Below are 22427 nucleotides of genomic sequence, written 5' to 3' on the forward strand. Positions count from 1 at the left end.
TTTTTTTCTTGTGCGGAAGTACTAGCCATGTAAACAGGGATTAAATCTAAGCAATTTTTTTTTCAAAATTAAGCCCTTCAGACTCATCTTAACATCTATATTTCATCTATATTTCCATATTTTAACGAAACACTAGTTTCTTATGTATTTGTTGAAATCATTTTATTAAAAAATAAAAAAATACACAAATATACAATAATAATAAGACGTAAGGCTGGGGGATTATTCCAAGGCAATTTTCATGCACATTTTGCATGGTCTGTTAACAAATGCCGCAAATGTGCTCTTATCCTGGCTGTTAACATCAGGCTTGACATAGCGGTTAGTTCTCATCCTGGATTAGCAAATGTGCAATGGACTAAACCAAGACGACCCGATTAAACTAGGTCAAGCTCCGCTTTTTCTCTTATCCTGGCTTTCTTGATTCCACTTTTGTGCAGTACCTCTCTGAGTTAGTTGATTCAGTATTAGCTTAGGTCAGAATAATCATATTTTCTGTCAGACAAACGTTGTCTACACCAGGGTTTGCTCAACTCTGTTCCTGGAGATCTACCTTCCTGCAGATTTCAGTTGCAGCCCATATCAAACCCACCTGCCTGTAATTATCAGGTGCCATTCAGGTCCTGATTAATTTGTTTCAGGTGTGGTTCATCAGTGTTACAGCTGAACTCTGTATGATGGTAGATCTCTAGGAGCTGGGCTGAGCACCCCTGATCTAAACTGTTGATGTTAGTTGTTTTTGTATTTGTGCGGTGCATTTTTTTTTAAATAGCCTAACTTAAGGCAGTTGTTTATGCTTGAAAGATGATTAATAAAATAATGATCAACATTTTCATATAATTTGCTTACAAAAATTGTTGTGCTGCGATTGATATTACAAAATAATTTAGCACACAAAGTTCCCAATGTTTTTTTTTTTGTTTGTTAAATTTTAGCTTAGTTTGAAATAAAATTTCCCCCCTGAATGTTGAATCACCATAGTCCCTAAATACAGGTAAACACAGTAAATGGGATTTATTTATAATTTTTTATTTAATTATTTCTGATTGCATACTTTAGCAAGCGATGTAAAGACTTTTGTATGTACTTTATCTTACTCCAGACATGCTCAATAATGTTAATATCTGGTGACTGGGTTGGCCAATCCTGGAGCAACTTAACCTTCTTTGTTTTCAGGAACTTTAATGTGGAGGCTGAAGTATTTATTATTTATTAATTTTTATTTAATTATTTGTGATTGCATACTTAAGCAAGAGATGTACGGACTACTGTATGTGCTACTAAGTCTATTTTAATTGCATCAGCCACAATATACTGCTGTAGAGAATAAAAGCCTCTCTAGTAAATCAAGTTAATTAAACATTATGCATTAACATAAATATATTTAATTAAAAATGTTGAATCCAGCGTAGCTTGCAGAAAGGTCACCTACAGTATGTAAAAAGATTGCATTATGAAGTCTATATCCACAGAGACACAGTTTGAGGTAGCTTATATAATGGCCTATTTAGGTGACATGATACAAGCTCTCGAGTCAAACAAGAAGAAAATAATGAGCCGGTGACTCATGAAACACAATCTTTCTCTGCTGCTGAGAACATGTGAGCAGATGTCTTTAGGCTACTAGCATGGAATTGAATCAGTGAGCCAGTGACCTGTCTGACTAATAGAAACGAGAGCCTACTTTCTGTGAATGCCAAGTTTTTAGGTTAAATTCTTTGATGCTGTGTAAGGAGGTTTGCATCCTTTAGACGAAAACACTATTGAAGATTTACAGCTCTATTGACACTGAGACCAAACATTTCTACAGCTGTGACGAAAAGGACGAAGCGGTTTCTAAGGCAACTGTCTCTTCAACCCTCATTTTTGCTCTGAATTTTAAAGTCTTCATCGGGCAGGATCATTTGACATTAAGTGCTGTAACACTAAACAGACTGACTCAATTGTACAGTATGTGCTATTTATTTTTAAATTTGCCTCCGCCACCTAAATCTGCTTCATATGTGGATTTCAACAGGTTTATGAGATCCTATTATGGAATCTGTCACAGAGCTGTCAGAATCTTCTTAGAATATCTGAAACAAGCTATATTCTATTCCCGAAATACTGTACGTAGGAAGTTTTTGTGCCAAAAGAGATATTTTAATACCATTTGCACTTAATATACAGCATCTCTTTGTGCTTGTTAAATTTGGCTGTTTTTTACAACTGTTGCAAACTTTATGAAAATTATAAAATCATACTCTAACAATTAAAGAGATATTTCACCCAAAAATATATAGTTCTTTCATCATTTATTTACCCTTGACTTGTTCCAAAACACAACACACAACAGATAATACACTAAAGAATTTTGGAAACCTGCAACCACTGACTTCTATGGTATTTGTTTTTACTTTTATGGATAAAATGGTTTTGAACATTCTTTAAAATATCTGCTTTTGTGTCCAACAGAATTTAAAAGATCTAAATGGTTTGAAACATGTCAAGGGTGAGTAAATTATGAAAGAATTAAATTTTTGGGTTAACTATTCCTTTAAGATCAGATTCATTAGGACATTAATATTGCCTTTGTCTAATACAGAGCTGTGTGAGCTTCACAAAGTCAGAAAGAATACCAAATTTGACAAAAGTCTTGACGTCGATCCCAATTTAAAGAGCAACAAATAATAACTTGACTTCTAGTTGATCACTTGGAAAAGTGGCAGAAGGTAGATTTTTCTTATGAATCATCTGTTGAATCGCATCTCAATCATCACAAATATTGGGACCTGCATGGGCCCAAGATTCTCATAGAAAATCAGTCAAGTTTGGTGAAGGAAAAATCATGGTTTGGGGTTACGTTCAGTATGGGGAGTGTGAGAGCTCTGCAGAGTGGATGTCAACATCAACAACTTGAGGTGTCAAGACATTTGTGCTGCCAATTTCATTACAAACCAAAGGAGCGGGCAAATTCTTTAGCAGAATAGTGCTCCTGATGCTTCAGCCTTTACATCAAAGTTCCTGAAAGCAAAGAAGGTCAAGGTGATTCAGGATTGGCCAGCTCAGTCACCAGACATGAACATTATTGAGCATGTCTGGGGTAAAATGAAGGAGGAGGCATTGAAGATGAATCCAAAGAATCTTGAACTCTGGGAGTTATGGAAGCACGCTTTCTTTGCCATTCCAGATGACTTTATTCATAAGTTATTTGAGTCATTGCAGGAATGTATGGATGCAGTCCTTCAAGCTCATGGGAGTCATACACAATTTTTTTTTTTTCCACTGCACCATGAGTTTATATCTAGAGGCCTTTGCCTTTCATATAAGCCACTTCTGATACCAAATGATCAACTAGAAGTCAAGGTATTATTTGTTGTTCCTAAAATTTGGATAGGTGACAAGACTTTTGTCAGGTATAATGTACTTTAGAAAAATTCAGTTTTACAATCAGTATGTAGATTAAATTAGAAAATATATATTTTATTAGAAAACTTTGCTATTTTTGCTATTTTTACATTATTTAACATTGTTTTTGCTGTATATTTGAAATAAATAAATAAATAAATAAATAAATAAATAAATAAATAAATAAATAAATAAATAAATAAATACAGGATTAAATATAAATTAACGCAGGGTAATAGTATCATTATGCAAAACGAATATACAGTATTCGACCACACTATGATATGACCTGATGAGGGTTTGTAGAGATAAAAGAGTGTGTATTGAGAGTAATTTTGTCAGACAAAACAAACGGAAATGGTGGGTGGCAGAAGGACTCATCTCTCTTCATATAACGAAAGAGGAGTAAGGCTAATTGGTTCTTTAATGAACCACCTCCAGCTCTTTACATGTTTCTGTGGAAACTCTAGAAACACGAAGAACGTTTACACTTCTGCTAATGTTTGGGTCAGCAGCTAATGATTGAGTCTGCATTAAAGCACAATAAACTGACAGGAAATGACCTTTCCTGACTACAACAAACAGCTCTTGACTCTTGACTTCATTTCAATGAATGAAATTGTCCCTCATTAACCCGTTATATATGACCATCGTACTGTATTGTCGAGCAGAAAGAGGATTACAGCATTTTCAAGAGTGTTGTCGGTGCCTTGACTGACTAATAAAAATGCATTCTACGATGCTCAACATCTGTACGAGGGCACAGAGCTCTGGTTATGTAAGAATTCACGCTACTGCTGTTGCTAATTGGTGAAAAATTCAGCGAATAACATTAAAATTCTACTTTATCTGCTGTAGCGTTTTAATGATCACAAACACTTCATCTATATTCAATTAGTGACCCACAAATGGTACAGAAAATGTCTTGAAGTGTAAATCGCTGGAAATGCTTGAGAACATAAGGGTGTTTTTTCTTGTTTTTTGCTCTAATTGGGAAGAAGATGGCAGCTGTTCGTGCGACACTCTCCAGGGTTACAGATGACACTGGTATTATGTAAGACACAACCTCTTTCGGGACAATATGACGAATTTTAGGGAGTGGAGAGAAGGGTTATCAAGAACTAACAACACAAAACTGAATGACAAGTTATGTACACTGGAAAATGTTGGTCAACTATACACATTTGAAGTCAGAATTATTAGCCCCCCTTTGAATTTTTTTCTTTTTTTTTTTTTATATTTCCCAAATGATGTTTAACAGAGCAAAAAAAATTCACAGTATGTCTGATAATATTTTTTCTTCTGAAGAAAGTCTTATTTGTTTTATTTTGGCTAGAATAGAAGCAGATTTAAATGTAAAAAAAAAAAATAATAATTAAAATTTAAAAAAAACAATTTTAAGGTCAAAATTATTAGCCCCTTTAAGCTAATTATTTTTTCACTAGTCTACAGAACAAACTATCGCTATACAATTACTTGCCTAATTACCCTATCCTGTCTAGTTAACCTAATTAACCTAGTTAAGCCTTTAAATGTCACTTTAAGCTGTATAGAAGTATCTTAAAAAATATCTAGTCAAATATTATTTACTGTCATCATGGCAATCATAAAATAAATCTGTTATTAGAAATGAGTTATTAAAACTATTATGATTAGAAATGTGTTGAAAAAATCTTCGCTGAAAAAAAAAACTCTCCGTTAAACAGAAATTCTGGGAAAAAATAAACAGGGGGCTAATAATTGAGGGGGGCTAATAATTCTGACTTCAACTGTGCATGTATATATATATATATATATATATATATATATATATATATATATATATATATATATATATATATATATAATATATATATATATATATATACGTACATAAATGTTTCCATATTTTGTGATTCTAAACTGTTTTCTGTTTTAAACTGCATTATGGGATGTTGATCTGATCTCTGTTGACTTTTGATGTTGAAAATTCAACTCTACACTTTTAAAAATGTGACTTTGAAATTTTTTAAGTAATATAATGTATAAGTAGTATGCATTATATTATTAGTAGTAGTATAACTAATATAGACCATTTTAATGTGGTGATGTCACTGGCCCATGAACATTTCCGGCTCTTTTTGGACTATCGGAGGCTATGGAAATTAAAAAGGTAAAACAGGAAATACGTTTGGACCATTGTTTTTGTTTACATACCTCGAAATGGTCTATAGAGAGAAATAAGGGCAGCACAGTGCCTCAGTGGTTAGCACTGTCACCTCACAGCAAGAAGGTCGCTGGTTCGAGTCATGCAGTACAGGTGAATTGAATAAACTAAATTGGCCGTAGCGTATGACTGTGTGTGAATGTGAGAGTGTATGGGTGTTTTCCAGTACTTGGTTGCAGCTGGATGGGCAGCCACTGTGTAAAACATATGCTGGATAAGTTGGCGGTTCACTCCGCTGTGGCGACCCGTGATGAATATAGGGACTAAGCCGAAGGAAAATGAATGAATAAATATAGAGTTATAAAGTCTGTAAAGTAAGAGATGACAGTTTATTACCAGGCATTTATTACTAGCAGTTTATTACCAGGTTTTTGTACCATATTTTTTAACACTAACCCCAATATATCACATTACACACCTAAAAATCTTTAACCTTGTCATGGATAAATTTGTTGGAAGAAAGATCAAGGTCCCATAATCTAATAGGCATAAATAAAGGGGGAAAAATAAAATAAAAACATGAATCAAAATATGATTCATGTTCCAAATATGGAAAACTGCTACGTATATTTTTATATATTACAATGTACTTTAGGTCTATTTGATAACTATAATTTCTTGTTTAAACCTATTTTCTTCTGTTTGTCTAAAATAGCAAAACCCTGAGATAAATTCCTTTATCTGTTTCTTTTGCTGTTGTTGTTCTGCTTTGACATCAGAGTGCTGATGTGCTTTACAGACTATACTTTTTTGTTTTGTTTTTCCAGGTGTTTATATTTGTTTGTTTGTAGTTATTTAGTTTGCCAGTTAATCTCTAACTCCAGCACAAAGAGCAGACACAATGACGGAGGCAGTACTTTAACTAAAAGTTACATTACATTCAATAAAAATATATGCAAACAATCAGCAATAATTTGTCATGTCAATCAATATAATGAGCACTTTACATTGTAATTATCATGACATGCCTAATTTTCCATATAATAACTGTAGCTAATTTAACTTATGATTAAATATTTTGGGCCCTATCGTACAGCCGGCACAATAAGTTGCAAGACATGTATGGCACAATTTGCTGCTATTTTCAGACCAGCGCAACCCTAATATTCACGTTTTGCACCATGTTGTTTAAATAGCAAGTCTCTTTGTGCTACTTTGTGGACTCATGTGTGTGCTGGTCTGTAAAGGAGGTGTGTTAAGGCGCATTGTTGGCGTGTTGCTATTTTGAGGAACTAAACTAGACTGTGCCAGTGACCAACTAAAAGCTGGTCTAAAGTCCAGCACAGAGCGCGTTATTTATGCGCCTATGCAGGTCCAAACGCTTACACATTGCTTAATACACACAGGATGTACAGCAACACACAACTATCTCTACATTTGAAAAAACAAAGGATTAAAATGTTACAAAAAATATTATTTTCTACATAAATAAAAAAAAAAACTGCCTCCATGCCTTCATGTCGGGGGGCTTTTTTTCAGTTTAGTATAATGTATATTTTTTGTATAATGTTGTTATTATTATTAGCAGTATTATTTATTATATGCATATTTATATTTGTTTTAATAAAAATTTGTTTAGATTTGTCCATCTGTCGGGTTTTGGAGACGTATGCATCATCAATTGGGGCATAAGTACAGGACGCGTTTAGACATAACTCAGTTTTTTGACCACACTTCGTTGTTATTATTATTATTATTATTATTATTGTTCATTTATTAATTTGCTGGAAATAAGAACTGAATTTAGAAGTTTTGAAACAAATCTTTGCACCTAAACTAAAGTAAATATGTAGGCTTATGGATGTCTTCAGTGGAGTGCATAAAACACCGTATTCTTATCCACGAAAGTAAAGGACAAAAGTAAAGAGAAAGTAAAAAGGCTGAATGAAGGAGGCTAATTATTTATCCTCACGCAGACAGTCTGTTTAAATGTTTTCTCGCTAGTAAAGGGTTCAGTTTTTCCACTTACAAAGTTCACCATGTAAATAGCAAGTGCGCCATGGCGTGACGCAACTGACTCTTAAAGGGAATGGGAGATGAGACTCTGATTGGTTTAATGCACGTTATGTGCAAAACACACCCATAACTCATTAAGAGAATAAGCACAACCCTGTTAGACCATGCGCTGGGCGCAAACCATATTTATCCATCCTTAAAATAGCAAAAGTGGATTCGGGCTTTTGTGCCATGCGCTTTAGACTTTTTGTTTAGATCGTAAAAATAGAGCTTGTTGTGTCTTTCTCATAGTATCAGATCATTTCATTGTGAGTTTAAGTTAAATCTGCAAAACAAAAATTGTTGCTACCATAAATTTTTATAGTTATTTCAAATAAGTTCTGGCAACCACAACTGCCTTTTTAAATTCACCCACACCCACAAAGGTTCTAAACCACAAAGGTTTCTTTATTCTAACTATGGCATTGTATTTTGAAGAAAGCTGAAACATGTAACCATTGACATTCAAAGAAGGAAATACAGTATGTCGATGGTTACACGTTTCCAGCTTTCTTCAAAATATCTTCTTTTATGTTTAACAAAAGAAAGAAAGTCAGGTTTGCAATAAAGAGTGAGTAACAATTTTGAGTACAAACTTGCAAATATATAAAACCTTTCCTTTTAAGCATTTTCTAACCTCTATTTAGTTCTATTTAGTGACACAGTGACAGAAACGTTAGCTGAGGACACTAGCTGGAGGACACTAAATTGGTGGACATAAACTTATTAACACTAGTTGGAGGATAATAAGCCAGTTGTATAGGACAATCTTCCTCTAACCTCTCAGGCTCCTCCTCTTCCGCCTCCTCCTCAGGGTGCTCAATAGACCCGCCTCCCTCCCCTTCAAGCCCCGCCCTCTGTACACTGGCTGTAGATGCCTCAACCAGCTCTTCCACAACAACAGTGCCCTCTTCTCCCTGACTCTGAAGTGCCTCTCCACGACTGATAAACACACACACACAGACAAACACACAGACACATAAACAATGCCGTGACACCAAAAAAGGAAGCATGCAAGAAAAAAAGAAAAAAAAAGACAGAAACAGCCATGAGCCGGATAGACATGCAGATGATGTAAATAAAACATTCTGATGACAAAATAATAGTATGAAACTGTGAAGTCAAACAATGGCAATAAAGATTACACAGTGACGACGTCTCAATTTGACATAAACAGTTAAAACATGTCCATTTCATACTTCATCACCACATTTGTAAATTATTACATTCATATATTTTATTAAGCAGAGATTTATTAAAAGTAAGTGTAAAGTCTTTTTAATTGATAAAAATTTAATCTTGGTTATATTTATAATTCTGAAGTTCATTGTGATCACATAAATAAATTATGTTTAGAAAACAATTATTTTAAAGGGGTGGTCTACTACGATATCATATTTTAAACTTTAGTTGATGTGTAGTGTAGCTGTGTGAACATAAGCAACATCTCTGAATGTAATATGTTCAAATTGTTCAATGCAAAGGGAGACGTTAGCTTTTACAGAGTTAGCTTAGCAAAGCCTTCAACAAACAAAGTTTGAGGACTACAAAAAAATACATCTGGGTAAGTGAGATCACCAACGCTTCAAGATACGCGCATTCATTGTGCGCATACACCCCATGCAGCGAAGGGGGCGTGTAATGTTGAAATGTAGCAGAGAAAGGTAAAATGCCGTCCAAACGCTGCTTTTTCCACAGAGCTTGTTCTGATTTCTGTATTAGTGCTTCCAAAGGACACGACACAAAGAGAGAAGTGCTTACAATTTCATTGTAATTGCGTTCCAGAGAATTTTTTAAAATATATATAGCTAGCATTTGACAAAGGACAGCTTCCAGAATCTCTCCCAGTTCCGTGCTGGATTTGGCTAAAAACTCCTCACAGGAGCAGCTCCAACCATAATAGACGACGCTGTGGATTGTGAGCCGTAACCTTTAAGTATTTTTATGTGTTAAAATGTATCTATTACATGCACAGTTTCTAGCCTTAACAGTAGGTTGTAGCAAGGATGTAAACAAACATGTAAACAATGCATTGGCACTGCTAACAATTTAGCTACAAATTCATATTTATTCGTCAAACTACTGTAAACACCCACAATCTTCAGCAGCGCTGCAGTGTCTCTCTATGCAGCTGCTTTCCCTGTGTTATACATCTTAAATAACCAACTCACAAAAGATATGTGAACATTTCATATTACTTACACATGCTTATAACTTGTAAGATTTTATTTTAGAGAGCTGGTTTGAGATTAATCTGTATCCTCTGTGTCATTTTCTGTCTGATTCAGGCACAAACTGATACAGCTAACAGCTACACTGACAGACAGTATTTACACAGTGCAAAAGCGCATGCTTGTAGAGGCCTGATGCTTTTCCCGGTGACGTGGAGCTGATCCGCAAATCACAACTCATTAGGTTAGCTGACCAATCAGAGCCTCTTGAGGGCAAGCCTTTCAGAGGAACTAGGAAATATGACATGTCATTTTCATGTTAGCTAAGAAGCTGTATATTAACCAAAGTAAGGTATATGAACTAATAACGTGATTTTCTACCAATGAAGCATGAGCACACATTGCTTTGCATCTTATAAACACAACCAAGCCTTAAAAATAGACTCTGGACCACCCCTTTAACAACTTTAACATTTTTTTTGGAGTTTTTATTGTATTTGATCAAATAAATCTAGCCTGGATAAACATAAAAGTCTTCTTTCAAAAACATTATAAACATTTTTACTTTACCAATCGACAGGTGGCTTAAACAGTAGGCTACATATATTGCATTATGATAATAACAATTTGTTTTAAATAAAAGTTACCCTTTTGATGCTGGGATGAAATATGAACTGGACATTTTTTCATGAGATTAACTTGTTCAAAATCATGTGATGTCATCTCAGTCACTGCCCACTTTCAGCAAGTTCAGAGGTTTGGTTCATTTAAAAGGCAAGCAGAGCCAAACCTGAACTCAGCAGAAGTGCAGCGTGTTTGACCAGACTGAGAACACATCCACATGAGTGAGAGCTCAGAGACTTTACTGTGCGTTTACCTGATCTTGCGGCTCGCTCGCACTCTTTCAGATTGGACAGACATGTAGCTCGTGCTGCTAAGACGAGACGCACTCGACATAGCGGACACGTCGCTTACATCACTGTCCGATGACCTCATGGAGAGGCTGTCCATCCCACGCTGTGGAAAAAAAATGATTATTGTTATATTCAAAAATAATTTACACAAAGTAGCATGAAAGTTGCAGGTTTGCTTCCCAGATAAGTTGCAGGGGTGAAATTCTGAACTTGTGCCAGCATTTAGCTGTCATATCACTTAACTGTGTATCTATTAGCCAGTTGTACAAATTAAAACTATGAATTCAAAATATGTCTCGTGGAAACACAATTTTTCAGAAGAGTTTTTTTTTCAAATGTCAGTATAGTCAACAGTTTTCAACACCATCAGCAGTCTAGGATGTTTTTAGATATTTTACTGAGTTGCATTTATCCTCAAATGATATGATGTAAGCCTCATATTTTAGTTGAAGTGATTTATCTGCCCTTACTGTAGAAAATGTACAGTAATCAAAGGCAGTCAGCTCATTGGCAGGTTATTTAGGCAAGCAACTCAGTAGACTCATTAGATGACAGCAGTTTTGATTACATTTATGCAACAACGATGTAACCAAAAATGGAAATGTTTTTATGAGTTCAACAAAGTTTAAAGTTCAACGAGTAGTTGTAGTGTGTGAGTGTCTGGTGTTTTTCTTTCTCTATCTCGCTCTCTCTCTCTCATTCTCAATTATTCGCAGGTGCAGTGGATTATGGCGGATCGTGATTGGTGCTTGGATTGGCAGTGGTCGTATTTAAAACACCAGAGAATATGGATTCCTCGGTTCCCCGCTCTCTCTCTTAATTCCACGCTTGTTATTGTTTGTGGAGATGTTGTTACTTGAATGATGAAAATGAGTGATTATTCCTAATGTCTCTTGTTGGCGTTTTGTGAGATGCCGATGTGAAGTTGTACATTCTAACCAGAAAAAAAAAACTGGTTTTCTGTCTACCTGTCTGGGTTGGAGCATGGTGGAGAGGTTTGGTGCCTTCTGTTTATTATTTTCGTTTTCTCCTGTGTTGTTAGTAGGGAGGTAAGCTTTCTGTATTTTATTTTCTTATTTAGAGAAGTTTTCTCTAATTTAGTTAGTTTGGTTTATTGTCATTTATTAACCCCTCCCGATGTTATTTTGCTCTTAATTTTCTGTAAATAAATAATTATTTTCTTGCTAACTCTCAGTGGTTCGGTTTATATTTTGGGGAGAGAGAGCACGAGGGCACCAGGGATTTTATTTTTTGATCCCTGTTATCTTGTTATGTTTTGGTTAAACTTTTTTTTTGATTAAGGATTTTTCATTTAATTTGCACCAGGCTACACAACACCATTTTCAAAATGATCTGCATTTACACATGTCCACAAAAACAGCCAAAACTGCCATGTTGCATACGACAGGCCAGTATTTAGCAGTATCTCCTAGTAAACAGTACCTGTAGGGAAGTCAAGAAATGCTGTCAGTGTGTCTTGTGTCTATGTATAATTTGTCACATGTGAGTGTCCGTTTTGATTGTAATGGGATACAAATCAACACTTTGCTGATAGATTGATTGGAAACACTTGAGCAACAACACTACCACCATGTACTTTGCCACTGTTAATGTTTCCTAGGGTTAGTGTAAGTTGACATGTACTTGCAAAGTTTCTTATAGTCAGTTAAATGTCTGTTTAGCAGCAGTATCAACAGATATTAAGCAGATAGTCTAATAATACTCAAATGGACCATCAAAATAAAGTGTTACCTTTCTTTGTACTTGGTTTTAAAAACTGAACATTTGTATTAATTTTTCAGACAGATCAGGGTAAAAATGACAAAATTGCTGTTATACTTGCCAAGTCATTAGATGGCTATGTTTCTTTGTAAAGGAACCCTGTGCAAACCAGCAATTTCAAAATGGTAATTGTGTGAAAACTGTGACACCTTACAGCCAAAAAAAATAAATAAATAAAAAATGGAGGACAACATAATTGTGTCTACACAGACTGGCCTGGATGCACAATACTACTTTTTAGTCTTTAGTGGATGCATGTAAATGGGAATCATTTTAAAATGCCATTTGTAAGCTAATATTTTCAAAAACTTAAAGGTAAAAATGTTACACATACGATAACAGAAACATTATAACAAATAATAACATAAAAATAGTACAATAAGAGATAAGAAAAAAAAACAGCCCAGGGCTTGCAAAATCCAGTAGCCCGAAGTCCCGGGGCTATTGTTTTTTTAGTTGCGCAACCAAAATTTCCAGCTTCCTGAATGGGCCAGTGGAAGAAAAAATATATTTCAATGCTTTTACATTCTCTCACAAAGTGGACAATTATGCATGTGCTGTGGTGCTGATACTGCAGCAATAAATCCACTTGTTGATAATAAAGGAGAAAAGCCATAATATTATTAACTACCTCCTAAATAACGTAAGACAATGTTTCTGTCAGTTTATTCGCTTGTTCTGTACTGAACGCGCGGCACTAAAGGCACATAAACACTCGTCAATCACTCAGAGATCACGCAGACATAAGAGTCAGATACAGCAAAAGCCTGAGCTAAGTTTTAAATGTAATAATCATATGTTTCATAATTAAATCACGTTAACGTGTCTATAGCAGCAGGATAAACAGAACATACTGATTCATTCCGTTACCATGCCAGCTTCAAATAAAGACTTCAACAACGTATATAAAATTACATCTATTAAGGGGCAATAAAAAATTAATAAACATAACATTTAAATTAATTATTTATAACTAATTAATAATAAAAATTTATAATTAATTATTTCTTACCTCAGAATTTTACAGAACTGTACAGTTTAATAGAACATATCTTTCTTTGCGTTTGTAAACAAGCCGTTTCACATCATGTTAGAATTATGCAAAATTAAAAATATATATCTTTACGCAATTATTTAATATTAAGATCAAGATACGTTGGTGGGTCATTCAGACTGTAACGAAAAACCATTCATTTTTAAAATATGCCAGTGCGCGTGTCTCTGTGAAAAGCGCACACTGGAGAGTGTGTAAAACAGAAACACATGCTTAAGGAAGATAGAATACATGTTAAAAGTTAATAAAGATAAGTTAATGTTATCTGTCGACATTTCACAGTTATTCAACAGGATCAGTAAACAATTGGCAGTCATCTTGTAAAAGGAAATTTATTTATTATCTGTTTATTTATTTTTTGACTTGAACTTAAAGGGATAGTTAAAGGGGCAGTTACCCAAAGATGAAAACAAACCTTCACTTTTACTCCCTTCACTTCTTTCAAACCTGTGAGTTTTTCTTCTTTCTGTTAAACACAGGTGAAAAGTTTTGAAGAAAAGGTTTTATGTTTAAAAGAGAAAGAAACACAAAAAGGTCTGAAATAAGTGAAGAGTGAAAATAACGACACAATTTTCCAGTTTGGGTGAAATATGTATTTGTTTCTTTTCTACCGCAGAGCTAAAATCATACTCTGTAACATACTGGAATGTCTTTATAGCTATAAAAAAAAATAAATAAATAAAATAAAATAACCTGAAACAATGTTCACATAACATAACTTTTTTTTTTTTGGTTATTAAAAAAATTATTAAATAAAAACTGTAAAAAGATGCAAATTTGGTTATTTAAAAATAAATCTATAGCCTATAACCAATGCCATTATATCTTTTTTAATTTAATAAATGTATGTTTTTGCTTTTATTTAATAAATAATCTATTTTCTATTTGGGCTACTTAAATTTATATTTGGACTACCCAAAACTGAAGAGTGTCTGCCCGAGGGCAACCAGGAATTTAGAAATTTTGCGAGCCCTGCAGACCAGAGTGCTTCATCATGGATTCCACAGAAGCAATTAACATTTAAATACATTAGAAAATAAATGAAAAACTTGCTAAAACTTTAAATTATCAAACCTAATAGCCTATGGAACAAAAGTACGCAAACTCATATCTACTCGATGAACATGTAAGGCTTCTAATTTTTCCAGGACACTATAAAAAGGCATTACTTACTTTTAAAAGTGAGTAAACCCATTGACTTAAAAGTGACAGGTTGACTTTACTTAAAAAAGAAGTGAGTAAACCTGTAGTAACTATAATTATGCGCATAGTTCATTTACCTAATCATTTCAGGGCAGTGGATTTATTCAGGTTTTTAAGTAAAGTCAACAAACTGCTTTAGAAATTAAGAGTTTACTTTAAAAAAAAAAACAAATAGCTTTTCACATTGAGGTCAATACTTAAAACTAGAAAAGTAAAGTTCGCAGACAAATTGAGAAAGCCAGTCCGAAATGGTGACTTGAGAAAGCCAGTCTGAAAGTTTGAAGTAGTTTTAAAGTTTAAATAATTGAAAAAGTTTTTAAGAAGTTTAAAACAGTTATAACTACATACAGGTTAGAACGTTTCTAGCATAAATGAGCATGCTGTTAGCATGAATTTAGTATGATTTAGCACGTTGCTAGTATGTTAGTAAGTTTGTTAGTATGTTTCTAGTATGGATTAGTATATTGTTGGTATGGATTGGTATGTTGTTAGTATGTCCAATCTAAAGTCAATGGCAGTTTTTTACTATGGAAGTCTATGGGACAATTGCTAAGGTGCCGTAAGTGGTTGCTAGGGTGTGATTGAAAGGTCATCAGTGATAGGCAGATTGGTAGTCTGAGTTAAATGAGCCCAACCTTAAGTCTGTACGACAGTCTAGTGTAAAGTTATGAGGCCATCAATTTTGGTCCAATGTTAAGTCAATGGGACATTTCCGAATTTTCCGGGTTTCTGGAAAACCGTAAGTCCGATCAGTTGGAATAGATATAGCAACTCAAGTCAGAGCAGTTTGGAGGTTTGGTGTTAGTTTGGTGGTTGTATTATAAAGAGTCTAGGAGGAGATGCATATAGAAATTAGTCTCAGAAGAAGAAGATAAAGAAGACGGAAGAATAATACGTTTATGTAGAATGACAGTATGTTGGCTTTCTCAAGCCACCATAAATATATAATCAAATGATGAAAGTCATCTCCTGTCATACTTTAGATTTTCCATAGCATTTGCTGCTCATAGAAATCTTAGAATTTTGGAGCAAGTCACAATATTTGGAGTAAGTGTGCCCTATAATTAGAAAAGTCACAAATGCTATACTCTAGAACTGACAAAAAATGGGAATTACATAACTTGTATCACTAATCAAAAGAATAGAGAGGACCATCCAATGCACTGCAGGTAAGCTTAGTGACATATGCATGATTTTTGGTAAATAGAGTGCACGTGCCTCGGCTGGAGACAGATCTGTTATATAACTACAGATGTTTTCCAATAGTAAACTCAACACCAGTCCTGACAGTATATTTCAGAAGCATGGGTTTGACAGATACTTGACACTTTATGTAACCATGAGGAACTGCTTGTGAATGCTTAATACAGTGTCTATGTGACAGCCTATATATCGTGTCATAAGCAGGTACAACATACTAGATCAAGAAACAGTAAATCCGTAATGTTAATATGAGCGTTGTTCATTAACTTCAACCAAAACAATGAGCGATTAGATACTGGTCATGTACACACCACAGCTAAATTTGGTTGTCAGCTAATCTTTTAGTGCTTAATCATGCTCTATACAAACACTGTTTTGTGTTCACAGAGTTGTGGGAGTAGAAACTGCTATAACTCTGAATTAATTCCAAAAGATTTGAAAAGATTCTAAACTATATTATGTCCAGACAATATACACTCACTGGCCATTAGGTACACCTGTCTAACTGCTCGTTAACGCAAATTCTATACAGCCAATCACATGGCAGCAACTCGATGCATTTAGGCATGTAGACATGGGCTGTTTCTCAATTCCAAAGACGCAGAGAACGTACTTGTGTTCTTGTGAGGACCGGTCTTGCCAGGGTCTTTGGCAGCTGATGATGACGTTACACGAGAACACAAGGACGCAGGACCGCTGAAGAATGCATATTGAGAAACAGCCATGGTCAAGACGATCTGCTGCAGTACAAACTGAGCATAAGAATGGGGAAGAAAGTGGATTTAAGAGACTTTGAACGTGGCATGGTTGTTGGTGCCAGATGGACTACTGCAGCAGAAGACCATACCGGGTGCCACTCAGCTAAGTCACAGAAACAGGAAACTGAGGCTACAATTGGCACAGGCTCACCAAAATTGGACAATAGAAGATTGGAAAAATGTTGCCTGGTATGATGAGTCTCGATTTCTGCTGCAACATTCGGATAGTAGAGTGAGAATTAGGCAGTTCTGAAGGCAAAAGGAAGTCCAACCCAGTATTAAGTTGTAACTTATAAAGAGGCTAGTGAGTGTATTTTGTCATATTGCACAGCCCTATATTATATTATATTATATTATATTATATATTATATTATATTATTGCATTTTTATAGAATTTTCAGCTTGAAACTTAACAGTGTGTGCATGACCATTCTGTTGAACATTTCTAATTTTATTTAATTGCACAGAAAGGCTTCCACCACACCAAAACCTCATTACTAAAAAAAACAACCTTCACATGCTGCATATACTTCCAAAATTCATTAAAATCACCTAAACACCAGCTGATATAACTATGGGATTGTGTTATTTCAAACATTGATAATACTTTGCATTCCAACACATGTTGGGCCCATTGTAGCAGTAGTTTTCATTTTTTTTATTTTGATATGTTGACAGTTAAGCTTGTCAGTGAACCTAGGACAGCAATGTAGGAGTGGTAATAAATTTCAAACCAACTGAAGAGATCATTCCTTACAGACAACGATACTCATGCAGTCCACTGGTGACAAACATCTGGCATCGTACATATTTATAAATGTGCCTAAAATATTTTTTTCGTCCCACAAATTCCCTATAGATTTACATTTACATGATTCATTTAGCAAAGTCATTCATCCAAAGTGACCAGAGACTAAGGTACGCACAATTATGTGACAACACTGTGCTAGAAATGGGAAAATAAATATATGAATAAATAAATAACCATGAAAGAAGGAAACATACCTTTGATGGATCCTTCAAAGTGCCTGTGGAAAGACAAACAGGGTTAGATGTATTGAAACAAATCACACACAATATGTGAATTTGTACAAAAACACACTCGACAAACTTCAAAGCGACATAAAGCGAACATCGGACAAATTACATACAGTAGACAGCATTAAAGTTGAATTGTCTTATTCTCATTTCGTTCATTTGAAAAAAAAAAATCTTCGGGTAAAATTCTGCAATCAATGAACAATCACTTGTTCAGTAGTGCTTGTTTGAAAGCGAAAATTATCCATCCAGACCCAAATAAACACTACTGTAAATCAAAACATTGTTTTATATACACCTGATCTGCCATCAAAAATTGTGATGAAGAATAGCAGATTATGTTTGCCTTTTCAAACTTCTCCTATACACTTGCATGTACTGATCTCAAATATAACACAATCGGATAGTCATGAAATTGAACTCTGATTTCTAAGTCTCCAAAGAACTGAACAAAAAAGAAATCCTAAATTTATCATGTACAGTATATTCAATAATGTTCAGCAACCAACCAACAAGGAACACAAACATATTACACGTATTATTAAGACATGATTTAATCACTATTGCCTAGGATCTTTTTTGACTCAACACACTAACATCTTTCTGAATTTCACACTTAAAAAAAAATCGTTATATCCTAATTTTGTAAACCGCTTTAAATAACCGCTTAAATAAACTCTTAATACAATACAGCTCAAAGATTTGAGGTCAGTAAGATGGTTTAATGTCTTTGAAATCTTTGTGTTCATCAATATTGCAATTTTTTGCTCAAAAATGAAATTAAACACTTTTATTGTGAACTATGACAAATTGAAATAACTAAAGCTGAATATTTTGGCATAGTTACACCAGTCTTCAGTCACATGATATTTCATAAATCCTCCTAATATGTCAGTTTGCTGCTTAAGAAACATTTATTTTTATTATGATCATGAATACTGGAAAAATTGATCATTTATTAGCCACCTCAAATTTTTGGAACAACTGTGTAGTTATGAAACTTTAAAGGTCCCGTGAAGTGCTTTGAAATGTGCAATCTTTTATTCAATGTTTGACAGTCTCAACGCTCCGCCCTACCAACGGCTATCCCCGCCCCCTTGAAGTCAAGTTAATTTTGTTTTTATAGCGCCAGATCACATCTTTTAAACAGCTAAATAGCTGTAAGTAATATCTTATTTACAACGGTATGAAGGACTCCAAATTGTGACCATTTTGCTCGCATATGCACCCGAAATTTAATCTATGCGACCTGGGAGCATTTGTGCGACTGCATATAATGGTTGCAGTGCGACCTGTTGTTGTTGTTTTTTCTAAAAACGTGCTGAATCGGTCTTCACTGCCACTATATTGATTCACATTAGCTGTCAATAACTCAAGGCTTTACGCTGTCAGGTGACAGGGAGCTTCTGTGACCGCGGTTAATGCAAACGGCTGAGATTTGAGGAAAACGCAATGAAAAGTACACAGGTTTGCAAACCCACCCAAAGTTACAAATAATAGCGCTGATGAGAATGATCATGCTGTGAATGTTGATCCGCCAGCCGAGATCAATCGAGTGTTTTCAGAGAGAGCGCTGAAAGACTCGGCGAGGATCAGCTGTTTTAATGGCCTGAATCTCGATGCGTTGCATTCACTGCGTGTTCAGCGCAAATGTCTGCTAAATGTAGAATTTAACACTGTACATCATCACCAAAGAAGCTCGTCTTAAGGTGAACATATGAAGAGGGTGGACAGACAGAGAGGTGCTGTAATACACTGATGGCTTTCTTAAAGTGAAACTGCGGCTTATGTCAAACAGTGGTATTGCGCCGGTGGTCATCGCGAGAATCCTGCTCTGCCTGCTTTTATATTGGTCCGGCTGACTCGCCTGCTTTTTTACACAAACACAGAAAATTGTAAATGAGAGCATAATGAGACTGAGCATTTAAAATGACACAAAGCCAAACCAAAACTTTTAAAGAGTGGCAGAAGTGAGACTTCCTTTCTTTTGTCTATTCTTTCTTGAGATGTATATTATTTTTCTATTTAGTTACTGATGACTGCTTTGCAGCTTTCAGCATTGAAATGAATGATTTATTATAATATTTTGTTTATTTTATAGCAGAAATATTATTTGTTTATTAAATTTACATGCGTATAAAACAATAGTGCAAAATGAATATTTCTTACTCCAATGCTTCATTTTTGTTTACTGCAAACCATAATTTATTTTTCATAATGTAACAGTAGGACTTTATATAGCAGATAACTCACATTCAAGCACATTTAAGGGATCATGAGAAATGTTAGTCATTGTTAGTATTATTGTCATCATCGTCGTCATTAACATTTTTAAATCATTAGACATTCATTTTGGAATTATTGCGAAAATATCAGTAAGTCATCACAGAATTACTTGGATATTTGTTTCTGATTTTTGTAAGTCCTGATTTTTGTTTTCAAATAAATTCGTTATTATACAATTTGCAGTGGTGCTCATTAATTTTTGGTTGGTGCTCCTAAATTTTTGAAGTGCTACCAAGTAAGAGAGTTAATTTCGAGCCCTTTACATGCTTTTCAGCTCTGTCTCATGCTTTCACTCTGCCCAAATAAAAGTCAACGTAAATGATGTAAAATGTTCTGTCAAAGTAGACAGCATAAACAGGCAGTTGCGAGAGGAAACCAGACACGACCATTTATAGAGTCTCTTTGCTAGTCCTACCGAAAGGACCGAATTAACAACCCCCAAAAAACAAATTTGATTGAGGGCTGTGGGCCGAAGGTACTATAAATATATCAAACTGCGCTGTGAAAAATGCAGGGTTCCACACAATTCATTCAAGTGGTCCCAACACAAATCGATTAAGTTAACACATTTAAGTGGATTAAACATAAAACAATAAAGCTGTTTCAATAAAATCTCAAGAGTTGTGTTGTTAAAGCTCATTTTACACAAGTACTGTAGGTTGAACAAGCAGCAAAAAATAAATAAATAAATAAATAAAAATTATATATATATATATATATATATATATATATATATATATATATATATATATATATATATATATATTTTTTTTTTTTTTTTTTTTTTTTTGAGCGAGATTTATTTATCACATTAAAGTTTCCATGGTTAAATTCTTAATTTATTTCAAATTATTAATAAATAAAATTTTTTTTTTTACCTTTTATAATGCACTTATTACATAATTACAAAACATAATTCCTTTTATAACACAATGGAAATCAACGCCAAATACACTAGTAAAGCTGCACCTGCCTCTGCTGATGACTTCTGCATGGTCTTCTGTCCATCAGTCAGAGTTTAATTCATTTACAACCTTTAATTGAAGCATTTAATTTCAGTTTGCTTTTTGTAGCTTTACAATAAATAACAATAAAAAAACTACCTCCCTTCTAAGATGCAATGGCGGGCTCAAATTAAAGTTTATCAGGGGCCAACTTTGGCCAGCGGGCCCTACTTTGGGCATCTCTGCTTAAGATAAGACTTTTGATATTCTTAAAACTACTTTCAATTTCATGGTACCTTTTAACAACACTCTTTAACCCCTTTAACTACCCAACCACCCATCAAGCATTTTTTGTTTTTAAAAGATGTCTAATAGACATCTAAACATCTTGGCTAAAACAAGGCTAAATTTTGGCTGTGAGTGAAAATCTAATAGACATCTAAGAACAGGCCAAAACTAGACTAGTCATCAAATAAACAGAAATGAATGACTACACATGAAAAGTCTGTATAATCTGTCTATTTGACGACTAGTCTAGTTATGCGCTATTCTTAGATGTCTATTGGATTTTCACTGACAGCCTAAGTTTAGCCTTGTTTTAGCCAAGACGACTATGTTTAGATGTCTATTAGACGTCTATTTAACACAAAATTTTCTGCTGGGCATTTACCTTGTTTATTCCAACACACAAACACACAGGCAATTTGTTTTGAAGGGCTTTACATTAGATTTAAAGTCAGTCAGTTTACAGTACCTGCATCTCCATTCTCTGACACTGTTGACTCTGACATTAATGCTGATGTTTGGATGAAATGAGAGGGAAACAGACAGTTTAAACAGACATGTGACACACAGTGATATGATGGACACGCACACTCGCACACAAGAAGATTTTCAGATGAATTTCAGATTCAGAAACTCATCAGTCACGCTGAAATGTTTTAAAATTATGAATTGAGAGAAAGAGGTGAGAATTTCAACAGCACATCAAAACAAATGACTAAGTTGTACTAAGCAAAGATTAAAGAAGAACAAACATGTCTCAAACACACACTACAAACACAAGCCACCATCTATGATCCCTACAACCCTCACTACATGCAACACTACACTACTGCCTAACATAGCTCTATGGGATTGTTGATTCACATTTTTTGTGAATCTTTTTTAGTCACGTTTTATTTATCAAAAGTGCTTAATTTATAAAGGAAAAATACATAATCACAACAAAAAATTAATTGAACAACAAAAGTGCTATTTTCAGATTTTAACACTTATTTTAGCACATTAAAATTCATAATACATGTTTTTGTTTTCTGGTTATTTTCTTAAACATAACTAATAGGTCATAACTGGTCAGTCATGATAACTGAAAAAAACAACCTCATTACTGAAAGAATGTTAAAAAAAAAGTCAGTTTTAAATGTTACCATGCTTTATACTTTTATTACTGTCTTTTTTTATTAATTCAATCCTAAATGAATGT

At 34.3% G+C, this 22427-nt stretch overlaps 1 protein-coding gene across 2 annotated transcripts in view; it reads right to left on the minus strand.

The window, feature by feature from the left end:
• rims2b (regulating synaptic membrane exocytosis 2b) overlaps window positions 1-22427 on the minus strand; it is a 244016-nt gene that overhangs the window by 38147 nt on the left and 183442 nt on the right. For both annotated transcript variants that reach the window (XM_056479213.1, XM_056479214.1), the window contains 2 exons: window positions 17679-17701; window positions 10637-10776 (listed from right to left, as the gene is read on the minus strand). In XM_056479213.1, the coding sequence (XP_056335188.1) occupies window positions 10637-10776; window positions 17679-17701 (163 nt within the window). The remainder of the gene's footprint in view (window positions 1-10636; window positions 10777-17678; window positions 17702-22427) is intronic.

Source organism: Danio aesculapii, chromosome 19 (assembly GCF_903798145.1).
Source record: "Danio aesculapii chromosome 19, fDanAes4.1, whole genome shotgun sequence".
In the NCBI taxonomy this organism is placed as follows: domain Eukaryota; kingdom Metazoa; phylum Chordata; class Actinopteri; order Cypriniformes; family Danionidae; genus Danio; species Danio aesculapii.